This window comes from Macaca fascicularis, chromosome 8 (genome assembly GCF_037993035.2).
Source record: "Macaca fascicularis isolate 582-1 chromosome 8, T2T-MFA8v1.1".
NCBI lineage: Eukaryota > Metazoa > Chordata > Mammalia > Primates > Cercopithecidae > Macaca > Macaca fascicularis.
In genome coordinates, this window is record NC_088382.1 from 60,504,904 (window position 1) to 60,526,656 (window position 21,753).

General features: G+C 35.0%; 1 protein-coding gene across 10 annotated transcripts in view; it reads left to right on the top strand.

Annotated features, from left to right (window-relative positions):
• SNTG1 (syntrophin gamma 1) overlaps positions 1–21,753 on the top strand; it is an 878,369-nt gene that overhangs the window by 718,865 nt on the left and 137,751 nt on the right. For all 10 annotated transcript variants that reach the window (XM_045398223.3, XM_065519199.2, XM_005563291.5 and 7 more), the window contains 2 exons: positions 11,515–11,631; positions 13,201–13,272. In XM_045398223.3, coding sequence (XP_045254158.2) covers positions 11,515–11,631; positions 13,201–13,272 — 189 coding nt within the window. The remainder of the gene's footprint in view (positions 1–11,514; positions 11,632–13,200; positions 13,273–21,753) is intronic.

The following is a 21,753-nucleotide window of genomic DNA, read 5'->3' on the forward strand; positions in this document are numbered from 1 at the left end:
ATTTTGGTTCAAGAAAATACATTGCATATAAATATGTAGACATGATTTGGGGTTCATAGGGATATTATCTTCCTCCAGAGATAATTTACTTTTATTCCTGGCAAAATAAAATCACAGGTACAATTTATCTCACTGTAATGAGAAGACTAAAGACTGTGTGCTTATGAAGGGCTCGTAGAACACTTAGGCTGCAACCTTTATGAGGTGTTGGTTATTACTCATTTATTTTTCCTCCTGTGTTATATCTTGCCTGATGGTTTTCTCTAGGAGGGCTCAGAAATCAAATATATGTTGCTTAGTCCTTTGAAACTGCTGTGATTCACTGTTTTAGCCTCTAGGCAATGATTTTACAGTGAGGAAATATCGAGGGGGAAAGTGTCTCGGAGGGGATGCACATCTCTGAGCTTTTCTTTTCCCAGGCAGCTCGGCTGGTCAAGTCTGTGTTGCCTTGGTAACATTGCAGCGCTCTCTAAAATGTTTTTATCCTCATTAAAAAAAAAAGATTATTTCCTCTTTTAATCATCGTCCCTGAAGTAGAATTGATTTGTAATAAAGTGGTCCAACATGTCGTATTTGGAAATACTATGTTTATCAAGAGCCCATCATTTATTTTTCTCTTTCAAGTGCTAGGACATTTTCATTAATGGTTTCCTCTGTCTTAAGTAATAAACATAGTTCTCATTAATACACAGCCTTACCAGCTGTTGGAATTATAACATAATTAGATGGCCTTCTCCCTGACGTAGGCATAAATTATGAGACCAAGTTTGAGGCAGCATCTCTGTCATTTGGAAGGTTCATTAAAATATCGAGAGGTATATTCCACCCCTAAATTTTTTTTTTTGAATTCAGTAGTTCTGGGTTAAGACCTGAGGATTTGCATTTCCAACAGGTTCTCAGATGATGCTGATGTTGCTGGACTGGAAACCATGGTAATATTAGATTAGCAGCTGTCCATCTTCACTTTAGCTGAAAAAATTTACATATAAATTTGTGGGTTTGTTTCAATAAAAGTAAAAGACATAATGTACTGTACCCTAGAACTTAAAGTATAATAAAACAATTAGACTGCAAGAATTTGCCATTTGTTTCAGTTTTATTATTTATTATGAACATGTTGTTACAGGCTATGTTGATTCCTCCTTATAAAACACCTGAAATGCTCCCTCCTTCCCTTTGTCTTCAAAAAACTAAGGATAAATATACAAATGTAATCATTATGATGTAGATATCTATTAAAAACTGTTTCTAAAGTTTATATGGAGAGGCAAAAGACCCAGAATAGCCAACACCATACTGAAGGAGAAGAGCAAAGTCAGGAGGCTCATATTATCCAATCTCAAGTCTTACTATAAAGTGACAGTAATCAAGGTAGTGTTGTATTCAATGAAAGAATAGACAATATCTCAATGAAGCAGAATGGAAAGTCCAGAAATAGAGTCACACAAGTATAGTTGTTTCCTTTGAAAAAAGGAAAAAGAATACAACAAAAAAGTTGATATTTTCTACAGATGGTACTGGAAAAACTGGACATCCACATGAGGAATAAAAATAATAATAATCTAGACACAAACCTTACACCTTTTAGAAACATTAACTCAAAATGGATAATATACTTAAATTTAAAAGGCAAATAAAACTCCTAGAGGATGATGCAGGAGAAAATGCAGATGACCTTGAGTATGGTGATGATTTCTCAGATACAACACAAAAAGCATAATCCATGAAAGAAATAATTAATCAATTGGACCCTATTAAAGGAAAAATCATCTGCTCTATGAATAATATAGTCATGAAAATGAGAATACAAGCTACAGACTGGAAGAAAATATATGCAAAAGGCACCTGATGAGGGACTGTTACCTGAAGTACACAGAGAACCCTTAAAACTTAGCAATTAGAAAGGAAGCATCCTGATTTGAAACAGACAAAATACCTGAACAAGCACCTCATGAAAAAACTACGCACACATACACACACACATATATATACACATATGAATGTATACACACACACACATACAAATGGCAAATCGGTTTCATTCTGCTGGGGGATTTTGCTAGTGGGGCAACTGTGCAAGTTAGGGCAAGAGGTAGTTGGGAGCTCTGTGCTTTCTACTTAGTTTTTCTGTGAACCCAAAAGCACTTTAAAAAAAGAAATTCTATTGAAGAAAAAAAATATGAACTAAAATAAATTTTAAAATAATAAACAAGTTATTACTTTGTAGTACAAGCTTCACATATTGGGCATGTTTTGTGATAATGATACATTTAATTTAAAGTAAATGAGCTTCCAAATTATTTATCTTAAATAATTATCTTGGAAGTCCTCTTGTCATTTAATGTGTTAAGGGAAATTCTCCTTTTAATTCTACTTTTTTGCCAAAACATCCTATTTCTATTATGCCTGTAATTCCCATTTTTACATTTTTTATAAATTAAGAGATACACTGATTCTTAAGAATTATTATTTTCTGTGAGACTCATAGGAAGAACATACTGAAACTGCTTTATGTCTCTTCAACTATGTAATTATTATACCCAAGTATGGCAATGATGGTACTTTTTGGCATCTGAGAGCAATTGAAAAGAACTCCCTTTTCCTGTTTGGCATAGTAAATGGGAAGGTGAATGTTTGACTCAGAGAGCAAACATGTAGATATATCCCTTACAGATCTGATAATCCCATTTTTATTAGGTATATTCTCAACTCATTCCCAAAGCTAAACTCAGTTCAAAATAATAAAATTGCATACAACGATGATATTTCTTGAAGAATAATAGTACACCACCCTTAATATTTCAGCCTGCATCAAAGTATAGAGTTTGGAAGAGACAACAAACTCAATATCATAGTCTTAAGAGTCTCGAACATACTCTTTTTTATGATTATGTATACCACCGCATTCTTTTTTTTTCTTTCTTGCCAAAACAGAGGCATCATTAATAGACAAACTATAAGTTTTATCAGACTGAATGAAAACTAGAAACCCTGACTTAACTGAGAAATAATGCTTATGGGGATATAATTTACAATAACTAAAATTTCATCTTATTACAATGACCCCAGAATGACAATCTAACAGTATTTGTTAGAATACTTTTTTCCTGTAGAACTTACAGAACTCTACATTATTTGAATAAAATAGTGGTAGAAAACTGTTAATAATACATATTGTATGACATTTAAAAAACATGATTTAATAAAATATAATGCATATATAGAAAATTCCTAAAACTTACGCATACCATTTAATTATTTAAAAAAAATCAAACCTCCATAAGCAAACTACGTGTCAAGAAGAGTAGATTGTTAACCATTGTGCTGCCTGCTCCCTACTTTGCACAACTGACTTGTTCTCTTCTCACGTAACTGCTATCCTGAAAGGCTTGGTAATAATGATCTTGCTTTGATATACTACTTTTTTCTTTCCAACCATGAGTGCATTCCAAATACCATAGCTTATTTGAATCAAATCATATATATGTATGACTCTATATTGGCTTCTTTCAGTTAACATGATGTTCCTTGAGATTCATTCACATGTTGTTCCATGTAACTATAATTTAATAATTGTACTTACTGTGTACTCATACTATAACACAACATGTTACTGTATTCATCTACATGATATACATTTGTGATACAGTTCATTGATATTTTCCAAATCAGCACATAGTTGGGACTACTAAGGAGAATGCTGCTGTGAACACTGGTACACATGCTTCTCTAGTGCTCTTACATGCACCGGCATTCAGTTCACATAAGTGAGGAGTCCAAGGCAGGTGAATAACTTGAGGTCAGGAGTGCAAGACCAGTCTGGCCAACATGGTAAAACCCCCTCTCTACTAAAAATACAAAATATTAGCCGGGCATCATGGTGCATGCCTGTAATCCCAGCTACTCGGGAGGCTGAAGCAGGAGAGTCACTTGAACCAGGAGGCGGAGGTTGCAGTGAGCCAAGATTGTGCCACTACACTCCAACCTGGGCGACAGAGGGAGACTCCTTCTCAAAAAAAGAAGTGAGGAGTCAATCTCACCAGCTCTGTTAGAGCTTTTCCATCACTACAGTTACCAAAATTTAGCTCTTTCTGTCCTTTTAATTGCAGCCACTTTGGAAGATAAACACAGGATATACAACAGTGGTTTTAAATTGCATTTCTTTGATGAGCACTTTGGTTGAATACTTTCTCTAAGTTGAATAAGCCAAAATCTCTTTTCTGAAAAACCTCATTAATGCTCTTGCCCACTTTTCTACTGGCTTGCCTTTTTTAGTTTCAGTCTATTATTGTCTTATTTTTAAATTTCTATTTTTTTTTTTTTTTACTATTAGTTTAGGTTACTCAGTAATATAATTTATTTTGGATAAAATTTTATATTTGGCAACATTGAGAAATTTGCAGAATAATTTTATTTAAAAGTTTTGTGTTTTCTATATATAAATTCATATTATCAACAAAAATGATGGCCTTATTTATTTTCTAAACCTAACATTTAATTTCTTTTTTTTTTCTCAGCACATTGGGTAAAAGTAGAAAATCATTGATTATTAGTGGTGGTAGTGTATATTCCTGTTTTGTTACTGATCTCCAAAGAATAATTTAAATAATTCACCATTAAATACATTTTTAAAAATTACAAATACCCTTATTTGGATTATAAACTTAAAAATTCAATTTTAAAGACAATTTCTATTTTTAATTTAAAAACTCTATCATGAATTCATGTTGAATTTCATCATTTTTTCTTCATTTTTTGAGTATGTGATTTTAATCCTTCCTTTGGTTCATATTGTGAATTATATTGATGCTTTTAAATCTCATGGTATTTGTTTAATTAATACCTTTACACCTCATATAAAGAATGATTAAAAAGTAAATTTCCCTTTTTGTGAATATTTTTGTCAGGTGCTGTTACTCGAATTCATTCGCTTGTTCACTCATTCATGTAAAGTTGTGACTGGTCCGTAAATTAAATTGGGACTGATCACCCTTTTATTCTATTCTCTGGATGACTTTACAAGAATTTAGATCGTTAAAAAAAACAATTAGTAGAAATTAAAAAGAATCACAAGTTCCTCAAGTTTTTTTGTTTTGTTTTGTTTTGTTTTTGAGGAGGGGATGTTTTAAATTGCAGATTAAATTAGTTTAATAATTATAGGATTCTTTATTTAAAACAAATTTCTTCCTGCATCTATTCTGACATTTGTCTAAGAATTAATATATTTCATTTTATTTATTTATTTATTTTTTGAGACAAAGTGTCACTCTGTTGCCCAGCTGGATTGCAGTGGTGCCATCTCAGCTCACTGCAACCTCCACCTTCTGGGTTCAAGTGATTGTCCTGCCTCAACCTCCCAAGTAGCTTGTATTACAGGTACCCGTCACCACACCTGGTTAATTTCTGTAATTTTAAAAGACACAGGGTTTCACTATGTTGGCCAGACTGGTCTCAAACTCCTGACATCTAGTGATCCACTCATCTTGGCTTTCCAAAGTGCTGGGATTACTTACCAGCATGAGCCACTGCACCTGGCCTCTTATTTAAATTTTAAAAGTAACTTGCAAAATATTATTTATAAGATTTTAAAACATAATTATAATATCTGTAGGATCTGGTATCATGGATTTTAGTAATTTATGCTGATGCTTGCCATGAGTATTTATATTATTATTCTCCCTTAACAATTATTTTTTGTTTTGTTGAATACCTATTTGTATGTATTTTTTCTATTTCACTAGTGCCTGCATTCAATACTTCTTTTTTCTTTTCTTTTTTTTTTTGTTTTGTTTTGTTTTTGTTTTTGCTTTTGGGTCTCCCCTTATCTCTCACACTTTCTCTCTGTCTTCCTAAATATTTTCTAACTTCTTGATCTAGATTCCTGGATTACAGATATTGAGATTTTTAAAAAATGCATATATATATATATAAAAGCCTAAGGTTAGCCTTTGTTGAATCCCTCAAGTTTGATATTTCATATTTCACTGTATTTTAGTTCAAACTATTTTTTATCTTCATTTTTTTTATTTTTATTTTTTGGAGGGATGGAGTTTTGCTCTTGTTGCCCAGGCTGGAGTGCAATGACATGATCTTGGTTCACTGCAACCTCTGCCTCCCAGGTTCAAGTGATTCTCCTGCCTCAGCCTCCCAGGTAGCTGGGATTACAGGCATGTGCCACCAAGCCCAACTAATTTTGTATTTTTAGTAGAAATGGGGTTTCTCCATGTTGGTCAGGCTGGTCTCGAACTCCTGACCTCAGGTGATCCACTGACCTTGGTCTCCAAAAGTGCTGAGATTACAGGCATGAGCCACCTCACCCGGGCTTTATTATTATTATTATTATTATTAATTTAATTTTTTGAGATGGAGTTTCACTCTTGTTGCCCAGGCTGGAGTGCAATGGCACAATCTCAGCTCACCGCAACCTCCGCCTCCCAGGTTCAAGTGATTCTCCTGCCTCAGTCTCCCAAGTAGCTGTGATTACAGGCATGTGTCACCATGCCTGGCTACTTTTGTATTTTTAGTAGAGACAGGATTTCTCCATGTTGGTCAGGCTGGCCTCAGTCTCCTGATCTCAGGTGATCCTCCCCACTCAGCCTCCCAATGTGCTGGGATTACAAGCGTAAGCCACCACAACCCGCCTTAACTTCATTTTTGATTTCTCCTTTGATCTGTGGAAGTATATTGCTTAATTTTCAAATCTTTTGGAGGGGGGTATTCTAATTTTTTGTGAATATTGCTCTGTCATTTCATTCTATTTAGGGCACCACATGTCATTTGAATGGCAAAATGTATTTAATACCTGTTTTATTACCTGAATATAATGATATAATTATTATAAAGGTGTAATCACATCTGGTCATTTCCAGTGCACTTGAAAATAATTTGTACTCAATTTTTGTTGAGTCCAGTGTCTTAAACATAATAAATTAAGCAGATTGTATTAACTGAATTGTTCAAAACCTCTATGGCTTGATGGATTTTTAACTCTTATTTTATTAGTTATTCAATGAATTATGCTAAACTTGTTCTACAATTATCAGTTTGTTCATTTCTTTTGTTGTAGTTCCATCAGTTTTTTGTTTCATATATTTTAAAGGTATGTTATCAGGTCAGGCACAGTGGCTCAAATCTGTAATCCTAGCACTTTGGGAAGCAGAGGTATCTAGATTTTTTGAGGTCAGGAGTTTCAGACCAGCCTGGTCAACATGGTGAAACCCCACCTCTAGGAAAAATACAAAAATTAGCTGAGGTTGGTTGTGGGCACATTTAGTCCCAGTTACTCTGCAGGCTGAAGCTGGAGAATCACTTGAACCCGGGAGGTGGAGGTTGCAGTGAGCTGAGATCATATCACTGTACTCCAGCCTGGATGACAGAGTGAGACAGTCACAAAAACAATAATAAATAAATAAATAAACAAACAAATAAATAAATAAATAGTATGTTATCAGATATGAAAAAATCTAAGCATTATTATGTCTTTTTGATAGGTTTGAGACTACCATTACTAAAAGTCCTTTTTTATTTCTAGAAATGATTTTTGCCTTAGATCTACATTTTCTAATATCAGTATTGCTAAATCAATTGATTTTTGGTCTCTGAGATAATTTTTTTATTCTTTTCTTCACAAATTTTCTGTACTTTTATGTTTTAGATAAGTCTTACAGAGACAGAATATAGATTTTTTCTTTTGCTTTTATATTTATTTATTTATTTGTTTGTTTGTTTTTTAGTGTAGTGTAAAAAACTTTATAAGAAGCCAGGCATGATGGGTCATTCTTGCAATCCCAGCACTTTAGAAGGCCTAGATGATCAGATCGCTGAAGCCAGGAGTTCAAGACCAGCCTGAGCAACATAGCTAAACTCTGTCTCTACAAAAAATACAAAAATTAGCCAGGAGTGGTGGTGTGTGCGTCTGTAGTCTTACACAGGAGGCTGGGGCAGGAGGAGCGCTTGAGCTGGGGAGGTCATGTTAGGGCTGCAGTGAACTGTGACCTCCACACTTCAGCATGGTTGATAGTGAGACCCTGTCTAAAACAAACAAACAAACAAAAAAAAAAACTTTGCAAGATTGCATTTATTCTATTTACCTGCTGTATAACTAGTACCTTGTTTTGATTACATTCCACCACCTTACCTTGTGCCTTATATTTTTCCGTCACATTTGTTTCTTTTTAATCTCCTTTTCTTTTAGGTTGATTATAAAACAAATTATTTTTTTCTGTATGTTTATTTTGAAGTTTTATATATTTCACTAACATAGTTATTTTTCTTCACTTATAGTAAGTGATTACCTGAAAGATCATAACATTTGCTAAAGTTTTTACTTTACAACAGTGGCTCAGAGTATTTTGTAGAACCTTGAATGTTCTTTGGATACTTTTCAAGGATCCAGAAGGTCAAAACTATTTTCATAGTAAAATGCAGATGGTATTTGCCTCTTTAACTCTGATTGTTTCATAGGCATAAAGTGAAAGTTTTCCAGAAGCAAAATGATTTTGCTATCACAGGAGAGTGAATGCGGAAACATATACTAGAAATCATCTGCCTTCTATTAAACCAGTCGTTAATGTACACGTTTTTCCTGTCTTCATATCCCTTTTACTATGCTCTTTGCTGTCTTTGGTTTTCTGAAGACACATGCCGAAGTGCCTCTGTGTGTTTATATTTATCTAGCTTTTGTTTTGTTTGTCTTCTGAATCCGTGTATTGACTTCTTTTTATCTATTTGCAAAAATTCTTAGCCATCATCTCTTTCAATATATCTTCTGTTCATTCCCTTTCTTTGCTGTGCTTGGGTTGGGACTCAAATTTGAAGTTTTATACTTCTCAGTGTAACACCTTTTTCTCTTACTCTCATATATGTTTTTTCCAAACTTTTGTCTCTCCAATCATCATTCTAGACATTTTTACTGAGCCATCTTTCTATTCACTAATTATTTCTTTAGCTGCTTTTTAATATGTTGTTAAACCCAACTTTATATTTCATAAATATTTATTTGTCTAATTTCTAAATGGAACATTTTATAATCTATTATCTCAGATATACCCTGATGAAGTTTCAATTTTGTATCTTATATTCTTATACATAGCAAACCTAGGTAAATTAATGCCTGTATTAGAAAATTCCAATATCTGAAATGCCTAAATATTCAGTTCTGCTATATATTGCTTTTATTCTTCATGTTTTTCTCCTGATGTACTTCATGAAGTTTTATTTCCTTGTATTCTTGGTTATTTTTATTCTCTTCCAAGAAACAGTTCTTATGAAAATATATTGACATAAGTAATATTATTGTCATCCAGAAAAAAAATTCCATTTTCTTGAGTCAGGAGCCTGAGAGAATGCCAGGATCATCATAAACCATTTCAAGCTTGACATTTTCTGGATCATCTCAATGGCTTAAATATGAGTTCCAGTCCTGGCAAGGGCTTGATGACTTCTGCCTTAACTTTGTAATTAGGATGCAGACATTTCTGATCCTAACTAAAAGCAGAGCATGTTTACTAAGGCCTCCACATGTGGAGGATTCTGGACTTTAACCTTTTGATCCAAACTTGTGAGGCTGGCCAATGTAGCTGATTATCTCATGTGACATTTCTGTGTAGAAAGCATACCTATGGCAAAAGTTGACCCCACATTTGTATCAATGATTAACCTCTCTCAATTTTCATATTACTATAAATTTTTCCTGGTTGTCCTTTAATAGCTTGTAAATTATCTAGTTGCTTTAAGCATATTCTTTTCCAGTTTCCTAAGGTAACATTAGACGGTAGGTTGTCTATATTCTCTAATATGCAACTACTGGAAGTGTAAACTATAATATCCTTTTATTTTAACTCATGTAATTATTCTGACACATTAAATATATATTAAACTAAGTCATACTTTTCTTTATGGGATGGTTATCTATTAAGCTTCATTTACTCTTTCAAAACTGTGTTGCTATCTGATCAACTATACCTGACCATATAAGCAATACAAAATTGTCAGTTATTATAGCTGGTTCTTATTATGTTATTATTAACCAGTCTCTATGTAATGCATATGTTAGTAATCTAAAAGATTACAGAATACATTATATAATTAAAAGAGCAAGGCATCTTGGTTCAAATTCCAATTCTAACTTGTATCAAGTTTGTTTCATTTATTAAGCTAATTTATTTATATCACAATTCCTTAATTTGTTAACTCAGGGACTTTATAGCTCAGAGGCTTATTGTAAGACAAACTGAGATAATGAGATGGTGAATAATCCAATTATTTTAGAAAGTAAACATAATTAATGGAAAGAAGATGGGATCCATGAATAGACGACAGTAATATTTTAAATCCTGTGTTTCAAAGTCTTGCATTGTTATTAGTCAGCTGTCACCACATTAATGCTGCACAACAAACCACCCCCTTACTAGCTGTAATACAACAATAAGTATTTCTTTCTTTCTGAAAGTGACCTGATTGTCATTAGCCACCAGTTTGGAGCTAGCTGGGCTTGGTCCAGGTGTTAAGCTGAACTCTGGTCTGCTGCACTTGTTCCTATCCTGGGTATGAGTTTTTCATGGTAATGGCAAAAGCACAAGATGCTATGCTAACTTTACTCGTGATACATTCATGAATATCCTATTGATAATAGAAGGTCTCATGAGCCAAACAAAGAAAAAAATTATCTAGGAGGAGGAGTTAACTCTGCCAACCATAAAGCTAACATAAATTATATGAAGTGGGAAGTAAATCCTCCTACATAGAGTTGTGATGAAAAGGAAACGGAATGTCACGTGAATATGTTGCTAGAAATGTCATACTCATTTATTGTTTATGTATTTGTTTGACTCTCATGAAAGTCAGATCATAGAAAGAGAGGAGTGACTCATCTCACCAAATCTTTGGAAATCGATCTGCCTTTATTTAACCACTAGACGCTACAGAATTTGTTTCAATGCCATTTGACATATGAATACACTAGCATAAATTGTATTCATCTAAGATCAGTGATTAAAAGGAGGACATTTATTATTCTCCCCTGTCACACAGAGAGGAGAAGTGGTCCACCGCCCTAGTGGTAATGCCATAAGATGTCTCTCTGATTTACTTTCTTTACTCACTTCAACATTGTGTATTAAAGCACATTCCCAATTAATAAAATGTCAGCAATTGGTAAACTAGTGTGATGCATCAATGAATTCTACTACAAATAAGTCTTTTTTTTTTTCTGTAAGAATTGGTAGAGTGGGAAATATAATCCATGGCAGGTTGGATGGCATAAGTATACACTTGATAAATGCTGATGGAAATGTATAAGAAATTCTTATGAGAGGTTTACATTCATTTACTGAAGGTAAATCTGGTTTAGTGTACTTTTTTCATCATTTAATTTGATAATTTTATGTGAGCTTTTAATACTACATGAAAAAATATCTAAAATATTTTTAATATTTACATCTAAACATTTTTTAGACATAAGATATATTAAAATAAGAAGTTTTTGACAGTTGATTGTATTCCATTTTCTTGCAGATTGTCTACATGGGCTGGTGTGAAGCCCGGGAGCAAGACCCACTTCAGGACAGAGTGTACTCCCCGACCTTCTTGGCCCTGAGAGGCTCATGTCTCTACAAGTTTCTGGCACCTCCAGTAAGTGTTTTATCCAAATTTGTTGCTCTTTTCCATATTATCACAAGAGATTGACACTAACTTAACAGTACCAAATAGTGTGCTATCAATATTTTTTAAAAATAATATAGAGAAAAAAATAGAAATCAGTTTATCTGATTTAACTTACTAAAAATGTATGTTCTGACATTAAACATTTACTTTATCACCCTTGAAAAGTCTGGAACTTACTTCTTTATAAATAGTGAACCTATAAAATAATGGATCAAAATATAATGCCATTAAAAATCTTATGAAGACATGGGAAAGGAGATTTTAAGAAACATTTTCAAGCATATGTCAGTGTATTTTGTTTATTGAATATAATTTAAAGAAATGAATATACCAAAAGTGAAATTAAAAAGAGTAAACTGTTTTAGAGCTATGCATGAATGAACATGTTTACTAAACTCTTATTTTCAAAGGATCTTTTGAAAGTTCTTTTAAATTTATTCAGCACTTTTAATTACTAGCAATTTATTATTAGCAAAGAGTAATAAGGAAATCTCAAAATGATAGCACCTTATCTATCCACTATTAAGTCTATCTCACCATAGTGGTAATCCCATAAGATGATGTAAACTCTCATGGTGTTCAAAGATTAAATTAGAGGATTCCATCCTTGGCAAACATCATAAATACATTCTGGTAAGCTGTCATTTATGACAGTCAAACTATGTTTATCTATGTTGTACTGGTCTCTCTAAATAAAATCAATAGCATTTTCATCCTCTATTATATTCTATATCCTAGTTATTGAGATTTGTAGTAGATTTGTGTAGATACCTATTGCACCTCAAGTCTTCCTTTTGGAAACATGTACCTTGTAGCTCAGAAGACACTTAATAAATATTTATTGAATATAAATACCAAATACCCGACCAGTCACTTGCAGGTCTAATAATACATAGGATTTAGAAATCATCAGGTCTGATTTGCTGCTGTTTTAAATGTCTGTCTCTACATAGTTTAAAGCACTAGGAAGACAGAGGAAAAATTAATATTTATATATTTTACTCTATTCCTACTCTGAATAATTTATTTGACAGGGCAGTTAAATATATGTTCCCAACCTAAGTGAAATAACTGCATTACGCTTTTGGTATGTTTGCAATGTCACAGTCATCTTGAAATTTCTTAATATAAATGATGTATATTTAAAAAATTAGAGCTGTGCTGAGATCTAGGATTCTCTGTATTTAACTAGTGGTAAATTGAGAAAAAAATTATGAGTGCAGAATGTAAATACTTAGTGTTTATAGGTAGACAATACATACATTATTTAAGACACATAAGGACACTGCACAAATGAGAACTGTTACACATAGCATAAATCGTTTGCTGAAAGCATAAGACAAATGGTGACAAAGCATGGAATAGAGGAAACAAAAGCATTATGTAGGGTCCTTTATGAGCATAGCTTCACAGATGAGAGACTAAGTAGATACATCTGTGAAAATTTTTCTTATTTTTCACTATATTATGCAAATCAAATACAGTGGTAAATAACTTTCTAAAACAAATTAAACATTATTTTCTTATCTCTTAAAGGTGACCACCTGGGACTGGACGAGAGCAGAGAAAACATTCTCAGTTTATGAGATTATGTGCAAGATCCTCAAGGTATGATCAATAAGTAGTCAGTATTTGAATGACTTTTCCTCAGCAAATAGTGCCTCTGGGCTCATAAGTAGCTCATGAAAGCAAATGATTCATGGAATGAAAGAAGAGACAAGATAAAGAAAAATGACAGAGAAAGAAAATAAACTAGACAAAAACGAGAAAATATGGAATGCACAGAAGTGCACTGGCACTCAGCTATCTGCTTAAATAACTTGCGAGCAGACTCTGCAGTCCTGCCATGGGTGAGGGAATAGGAAGAAGCTCCTCAGGAGTTCACTGGGGAAGAAAATTCAGTTGAAAGTAGTCTAAATTTAAACGTCAGTTGTTACCATGCTTTTTTTTTTTTTTTAATTCTTTTCTTTCTGAATAAAATGCAAAAGAGAAAGATTTGGGTAAGACTTGGAATTCGAAAATGTAGAAAATATCAAGAAAAATGCAAAGAAAAGTTTTGCTCTTTTTTTCTTAATCTCATGGCTGACCGTCTTTTTGCATATGTAAAAGAACATTCGATTGTCATATATGAGTTGAATTTCTGCCATATGCAGGATTATTGCAATAGCAAGCCATCACAAATTCTGTAAAATGTCACATGGTTTCTATAGCATTTTTTAAAGAATTAAAATTGGAATAACCTATAAAACATGAAGACTTTCTACTTTCTTCACTTTCTACTTTAGGGTTTGTAGGCTTGGACTCACTACAGATTGATAATTCAATTCCTGCATAAGGTTGACTTTGTTTCTGTACCCAAGGGAAACTGACTTCCCTTTGTTTTATGTTAGCTATTTATTTTCCTGTTAAAGACTTAGCAGAATAAACAAATGCTGAAACATTTAAAATACAATAAAATGCATCAAAAGTGTCTGAAGGCAGAGAGACAAAAATTATAATTACCTCAAAAGTGTTCATTGTTTCTGTTCCTTAGAGAACGTTGGATTAAAGCTGAAGTTCTCTGAAGTGCAAAATCCAACTAAGAATAGAGTTCATCGATTGCTCATCAGTGTGCATGCTTTGAGTTCTTTTGTAGGCGTAATGGTGGAGGGACAACGTGAAATACTTGAGTGTATTGTTAGTAAATAATGGTCTGACAGTTTCTTAAACAGGTGCTAGTATCTGAGGAAAAGGAGATCATACCCAACTCCAGTTTTCTGAAACAATTGCCAAATGGCTAATGAGATAGCTTTTTGGGGGATATGGAGTCTTGCTCGGTCACCCAGGCTGGAGTGCAGTGGCGTGATCTTGGCTCACTGCAACCCCTAGCTCGCGGATTCAAGCAATTCTCCTGCCTCAACCTCCTGAGTGGCTGGGACTACAGGCACATGCCACCATGCCCAGATAATTTTTTTTTTTTTTTAATTTTAGTAGAGATGGGGTTTCACCGTGTTGCTCAAGCTGGTCTTGAACTCCTGAGCTCAGGCAATCCATCCACCTCGCTCTCCCAAAGTGTTAGGATTATAGGCGTGAACCAGCGTACCCGACCAACTGTGTATTTTTAGTAAAGCTACTCATATAATTAGAATAAGAAAAGAAAGAAGGAAAGAAAGAAAAGAAAAGAAGGAAAGGAAGGAAGGAAGGAAGGAAGGAAGGAAGGAAGGAAGGAAGGAAGGAAGGAAGGAAGGAAGGAAGGAAGGAGGGAGGGAGGGAGGGAGGGAGGGAGGGAGGGAGGAGGGAAGGGAGGAAGAAAGGAAGGAAAGGAGGAAGGAAGGAGAGAGAAAGAAAGAGAGAGAGAAAGAGAGAGAGAGAGAGAGAAAGAAAGAAAGAAAGAAAGAAAGAAAGAAAGAAAGAAAGAAAGAAAGAGAAAGAAAGAAAGAGAAAGAAAGAAAGAAAGAAAGAAAGAAAGAAAGAAAGAAAGAAAGAAAGAAAGAAAGAAAGAAAGAAAGAAAGAAAGAAAGAAAGAGAGAAAGAGAAAAGGGGAGGAGGGGCAGGGAAGGCATGGAGGGGAGGAAGGAAAGGAAGGGAGGGAGGGAGGGAGGAAGGAAGGAAGGAAGGAAGAAAGGAAGGAAGGAAGGAGGGAGGGAGGGAAGGAAGGAAGGAAGGAAGGAAGGAAGGAAGGAAGGAAGGAAGGAAGGAAGGGAAAAGAAAACTGCCTCAACAAATCAACTTTGTCTATTCTCTATCTGTACACTAACTTTTATCATAGTAATAATGCAACACATATTTATATATTCTTACTTAGACTTAAATTATTTTCTAACCACTCTCCAAGTAGCTACATGATCTTTAAAATCCTCTCTTTAAAAATAGCCATTTAAACATTAGAACATAATGCAGTTTATTATAATAGTTTAAAAGGATAATTTTAAAGGAAACAATAAACATTAAGTTTAGCTCTATCAACATATACAAACACTCAATATTTTATATCTCTTTGTTATAATTTTTGACAACGTTAAGATTATGCAATTCGTGATCTGTTTTTTTTTGTATAAAAATATGTCTTGAGATTTTTTTTCTATGGCAGTTAATGTTCCTCAAAAACACCGATAGCTTTTTGATAGATTTTATCTATTCCATCATTTGCCCATACTCACTGAGTCCACTTTAAAATTTTACATTTAGTTTTTTGCCCCCACTTGTTTCTTGCTACCAGGCATATCACAACAATCATTATCTGAATGATTTAATAGGAAATTAAATGTTTGCTGTGTACCAGGTAACCTCAGTACTTGTTATGTGGCTGAGAAAAACGCAGAAAAAGCTACTGCTTTCATTGCACTTGCATTTTATTAAGTGGTATGATGTTAAGTAAATCAGTAAAGAAGACAAAAATAGTAAGTAAATAAATGAGGCAAAATAATAATATGTAGGAAGGACTGATGTTTGCTCAGAGACTTGTATGCAAAGTCTTATTTCCTTTATTCTAAATTCTGAGCTTTGGGAATCCCGTGTGGAAAAATATTTTAACATATTCAAGATATTAAATCCATATGTCCAAATTGTCTCCTACAAAAGTCACCCTAACTTATGTTGCCATCAGAAGTGTCTAGGAGAGTGCCTGTGTATTTATATTCTGACCAAATTAAAATCAAAAACTACTTCTCATTTTAACTTTCTATCTAAAATTTTCTCTAAGACTTAGTTTACTTGAATTTTTAAAAATATTTTAAGTTCTGGGATATAGGTGCACAACGTACAGGTTTTTTACATAGGTATACATGTACCATGGTGGTTTGCTGCACCTATCCACCCATCATCTGGGTTTTAGGCCCTGCATGTATTAGATATTTGTCCTAATGCTCTCTCTCCCCTTGCCCCGAACCCCCCAACAGGCCCCGGTGTGTGATGTTCTACTTGGGAAAATGTTTACATAGGTTAGCGAGGCCAGGAGATAAGTATTCTCAGACATCAAATACAATGTAAATCTACCTTCAGTTGTTGTTTGTGATTAAGGAAGTCCCCTCCCATTAGTAAGTACAATGCTGGTGCTTTATGCTTTGTGGCTTGACATTAGACATATAAAACCATCCTTTAAGCATCCCTTTTCCCAAAGGAAAATTTCATGTAGCATAAGAACAGAGGAGTGGCTACTAGATTCAATGCTCAATGGATTATTTTCCTGCATGCAGATTGCATTCTGCCCTTCTCCTGTTTCAGGATCACTGGTTGGAAAATAATTTGCTTGATAAGGAAGCCAGTCAGATAGGTGGGGCTGGTGAGCAAATCAGAAGGGGCGTCTTCTACAGCCCAGCCCTCTCCTGCCATGAGGTACCAGTTCTGATGCAATCTGTGCAAGTTGTAGACTCTGCCTCCAGAAAGGGATCCCTCAGATGAGGCTAATTCAAAGTCAGATTTGAATATCTGGATCACAGAAGAACTGTCCTGTGACCATTAGTCAGGAAAATCCTGTCCCTTCTGATGTGTTAATAATGAAGCTACACCAGTAATAACAAAAATGAAACAATAAGGTTGATCTGGTATATACAGCTTATATGTATATGCCAGGTATTGTCCTAAGTGCTTAGTATATGAATTCAGTCTATATTACAGCACCACTATCTGTCAGTTATTGTTATTCCCATTTTAGAGATTTAGAAACTGAGGCATAAACCAGTAGAAGTAAATAGCCTAAGGCCACATAGCTAGTAAATATTAGAGCTAAAGATATGAATCTTGCAGTGTCTCAAAATTCTGTGCTCTTGCACATGATACTACACTGTCTCTGTCTGTCAGTGTAAATATTGATAATTTGGGGGAAAAAAATGGGAGCCAGAGAGCCGGCCTGGTACTGATGAGAGAGCAAAGATTTCAGAAAAAGAGGAACTTGGCAACAAATGCCACTTCTATTACTAAAACATTACCCTTTATGAGTGTATTGGGCACTACGAACTTCAGTTCTTCATCTGTGAAATGCAGCTATTGATGCAGAGGGTGCTGTGAAGATTAGCAATTGGTTAACTGATTTGTGAATGCATTTTTGTCTGTTAATTCATATTATAGTTACTTCGAGTACCTTCTATGTGCCAAGCACTCCACTAGGTATTAAGGATCAATACAACAGTACAAGAGAGTTGAACTCACAAAAATTCCAGCTGATGAAGGAGTTTAGGAAGGGCATTTTGGAGGAGAACTTTAATGAATGGAAACCTAAGTGACTGTGAAAGGGCTCCACAGAGGAACATGTGTCATGGGAGGGGTTGGAGTTCAGCCAGTAGGAAGGGAAGAGCAACCTGGCACAAGGAATAATGTGTAAACTTGCCCAGAGCTACGAAGAAGTGTGTGTCCTTTCAGCAATGCAAACAAGTTGGGTATGAGGTTGCTGTTAGTGTTTGCATGGAACAGATCATAGGAAAAGGCCTTAATAAAGCACATGAACTTTATCTGAGGAACAAAGGACAGCCACTAAAACATGTCAAGCATGGGGAGGGACTGAGCTTGCCCATTTAAAAATCCTCCTCAAATGCAACGTGAGATGGAGTTGAAGGGGTTGGAGGGGAGTGCTCCTGGGGCATCTTCTGGTCAACAAGGGCGTGGACAGCGGGCTAGGAAGAGTGAGGCAGAGGAGTCGGGCCTGAACAGATAGTGCCGGTGCCCTCACAGTAGCCACTTACCTGCATAGAACAGCCCTCTTGCACAACTCTGGTTTGACTCGTTTTGCTCTGACTCTAGCCTGAGCTGTAGCTCCCTAACACGGCACTGTAGCGGGGCATGGCTGGAAAAAAAGACAACACGCATTTTCAATTACAGACTAAAATCTCAAGAAAGCCTTTAATTCTTCCTTTTGTTAGGTCATATTTTCTTAGCCTATTATCTTGCCTAATCTACTGGAACTTATATTAAACCTTCTTCATTCTTTTTTGAAATTAATATATACTTTCCATTCTCACTTTTAGGTAATGATCCTAATTCGTACATGAAAACTCTCTCAGCATTGCAAATGCCTCCTGGCAGCCCTATCCTGACAGATAACTATCCTTGCTCTTATCTAATACTAAGCCTCCCATTGGGTCATAGATCTTATCCACTCGACATAAACAGCAATTCTATCCTGATGACTCCAAATGCATATGTTCTGCCCAGAGCTTATTCCTGAACTCTAAGTATTCAACAGTTTATATTTCTGCCTGCTGACATACCTAATAGAAATGTCCATGTTACATGTCCAAAATATAGAATCAACAATTGGAGAGAATGTAAAGAAACATGGAAATTAGAGAAAAGAGAAAAACAAAAGCAAAACCTAGAGTTTGGCTATTTTTTTAGGAACTCATGGCAATTAGCTGAGATGATACTAAGTTATAGCATGGAGTACATTTTAGCATTAGAGACCTCTGGTGCCTGCCAACAGGGGTGTGTTGAGCTGTTAGGGAAACTGTCATTTATTCAACTTTGGTACTTTAGAAATTAAGAAAATGCAAAACTAGGAATATAAAATTAGGCATGAAAGTGAATATATATCAAGAATGAGAAAAGTTCGTGATGCAGAATAAAGTTGGCAGATACCACAAACATTGAAAATCTATGAAAAATACTCTATATTTGTAATAAATTCACTAAGACACCTATTGAGTACTTTTTCTCCTATATTTTTGGAGGCTGCGTATTCTTTGATCGCCTGTTTGAATAAAAAGGATATTGTAAACCAGTGTCTATGGAAAAAAGAAGTAGACCCCCCTGCATCTTACCTTCATCTCTCTGGGCACCAAGGTCACCTGCCTTCTAGAGGACACCCAAGGTCCCTAGCCCAGGGACAGCTCCCAATGGAACTTAGGTATCTTCTTACAGCTGAATTCAGAAGTACAGTAGCAATGATGAGGTTCTTCCTAGTGAGGGGAAGCTAGGACCTAACTGCATGACTTGAAGCCCAAGTGTAGTAGTTGTTATGCTAACAGATCATACATGGGAAACATAGAAGAGGAGTGAAAGGAATGTCTCTCTTCATTCATAATAGATGAGCAGTGTATCATTCGTATAAAGATGCACTCTCTATCATTTGGCCAGGAAACCCGTAAAAAGTGGACCATCGTTTTGTTTGTAGATATTCAACACCTGCCTGTTTCAGAGCTAGCATTAGATTTAGCAAGAACAAGTCTTTGGATGATAAAGATTATTTTTTAGTTTTCATGATACTGTTTTTCAGCCTGATGTTACAAATAAGTTCAAATTTTTGATAAAATATACATAGTGAGCAATATAGTCACACTGATATTCATCTAAAATCGTTTTTAGAAAAAAGAAGAAGACATGTCTGGTAGGGTTGAATGAGGAGGGTACTCAGAGTGAATGCAGGTGGGAGATGGGGAAGGAGAAAGAGGGATTGATCAACTAAGTAGATATGTTACATGGAAGGTGAAATGGGAACCTTATTTCTCACTGTTAGAGATGAGAGTCATAAATACAGAAAGAAAGAAGCCGAGAATAAATTCTGTAGTATTGGATTACAATTAGAAATATTGGTATGCAGTCTCAGTTTGCAGTGTGGTGTGTGTGTGTGTGTCTGTGTATGTATGCGCATGTATATGTGTCCAGCTGTACCTTACTCTGTCCCCAAAATATCTGGGGTCAGAGAGTTCTTAATAGCAAGGAGCACACTCAGCAAAGCTCTCCACTTCTCAATATTATTCTCAATTGCAAAAAGCCAGAACTCTATAGAGAAATGTTTGATGACTCGGTTGTGGCACAGAAAGTCAAAGATGAGGCTAAGTCATATTACTGTGCTAGGAAATAAGGAGGTGTTCAAAGAATGAGGGAGATAGATCAAAAGACATAAAAGCAACTTTCAAGAGCATCTATTGGGCAAATTCGGGACAAACTGAGCAATTCTGGGATAAAATAAATGCTAGCAATGGATTGTAACTCAACAAATAAAATAGGAAAACATTAAGTCTATCTTCATAAAAATAAAGAAGTGAAAAATTTAAAAAGGGACAAAGAACATACTTAGTTTCAAAGTACCTCCTCACAAAGAACTTACTGTAATTATCAAAGAAGAAAGGAGAACTTTACAGGGCACAAACGTGACAGCATTGCCTTAACAAATTGATGAAAGTGAACACTTCATTAATGCAACACATCAAAAATTATGCATGTCTGATAGGGTGATAGACTATCATAATTAGCAAAATAGCAGGTTCATGACATTCCCACTAGAGCTGGGTATAAATGAAATCTAACTAGGAGGAAACATCTATCTAATGCAATATAAAGGAGACACCAATGTAATCTAACCAAATCTAATGTGATTTAACCTATTCTAGTCCTGAGAAAATCTCCAACAAACCCAAGTGAGACACGTTTTATATAAAATAAATGTCGTATTTTCTTCAATAGTGTCTAAGTCATTAAAGTTAGGAAAAGATTAAGGCATTTTTTTCCCACTGAAGGCAAGTAATATCATAGAACAACCACATGCAGCAGAGGGTTCTGAACTGGTGAGTCATTAATGAAGCCCAAGGACTAGACCACATCAGAGTCCGTGCTTTGATGGTTGCATTGTGTTTCAGTAGGTGGATGCTCTAATGTTCTTGTTTGCAGAAGGTACACACACACTAAAGTATGAGAGTGGGAGGTAATGAGGTATCACATTGGTAGTTAACAAATAGTTCAGAAAATATTTGTAATTCACTTGCAAATGTTCTTTAAATCTGATTGTATTAAAAATTATTCCATGTCAGGAGTTTCTATATAAACAGCAATGCAAAACAAGCAAACAAGGAAAAGCGAACCTGCCTCATATAGAGACAATGCAGTAGATTAGTATAGAAATCCCTAAAGGCTACCAGGCTTGTACAACGTTCTAAGACAGCGCTAAAATTGTGCTCAAATTAAGAATAGATAAGAATCACTTGGACTCAGGAAGGGGAACATCACACACAGGGGCCTATCATGGGGAGGGGGGAGGGGGGAGGGATTGCATTGGGAGTTATACCTGATGTAAATGACGAGTTGATGGGTGCAGCACACCAACATGGCACAAGTATACATATGTAACAAACCTGCACGTTATGCACATGTACCCTACAACTTAAAGTATAATAATAATAA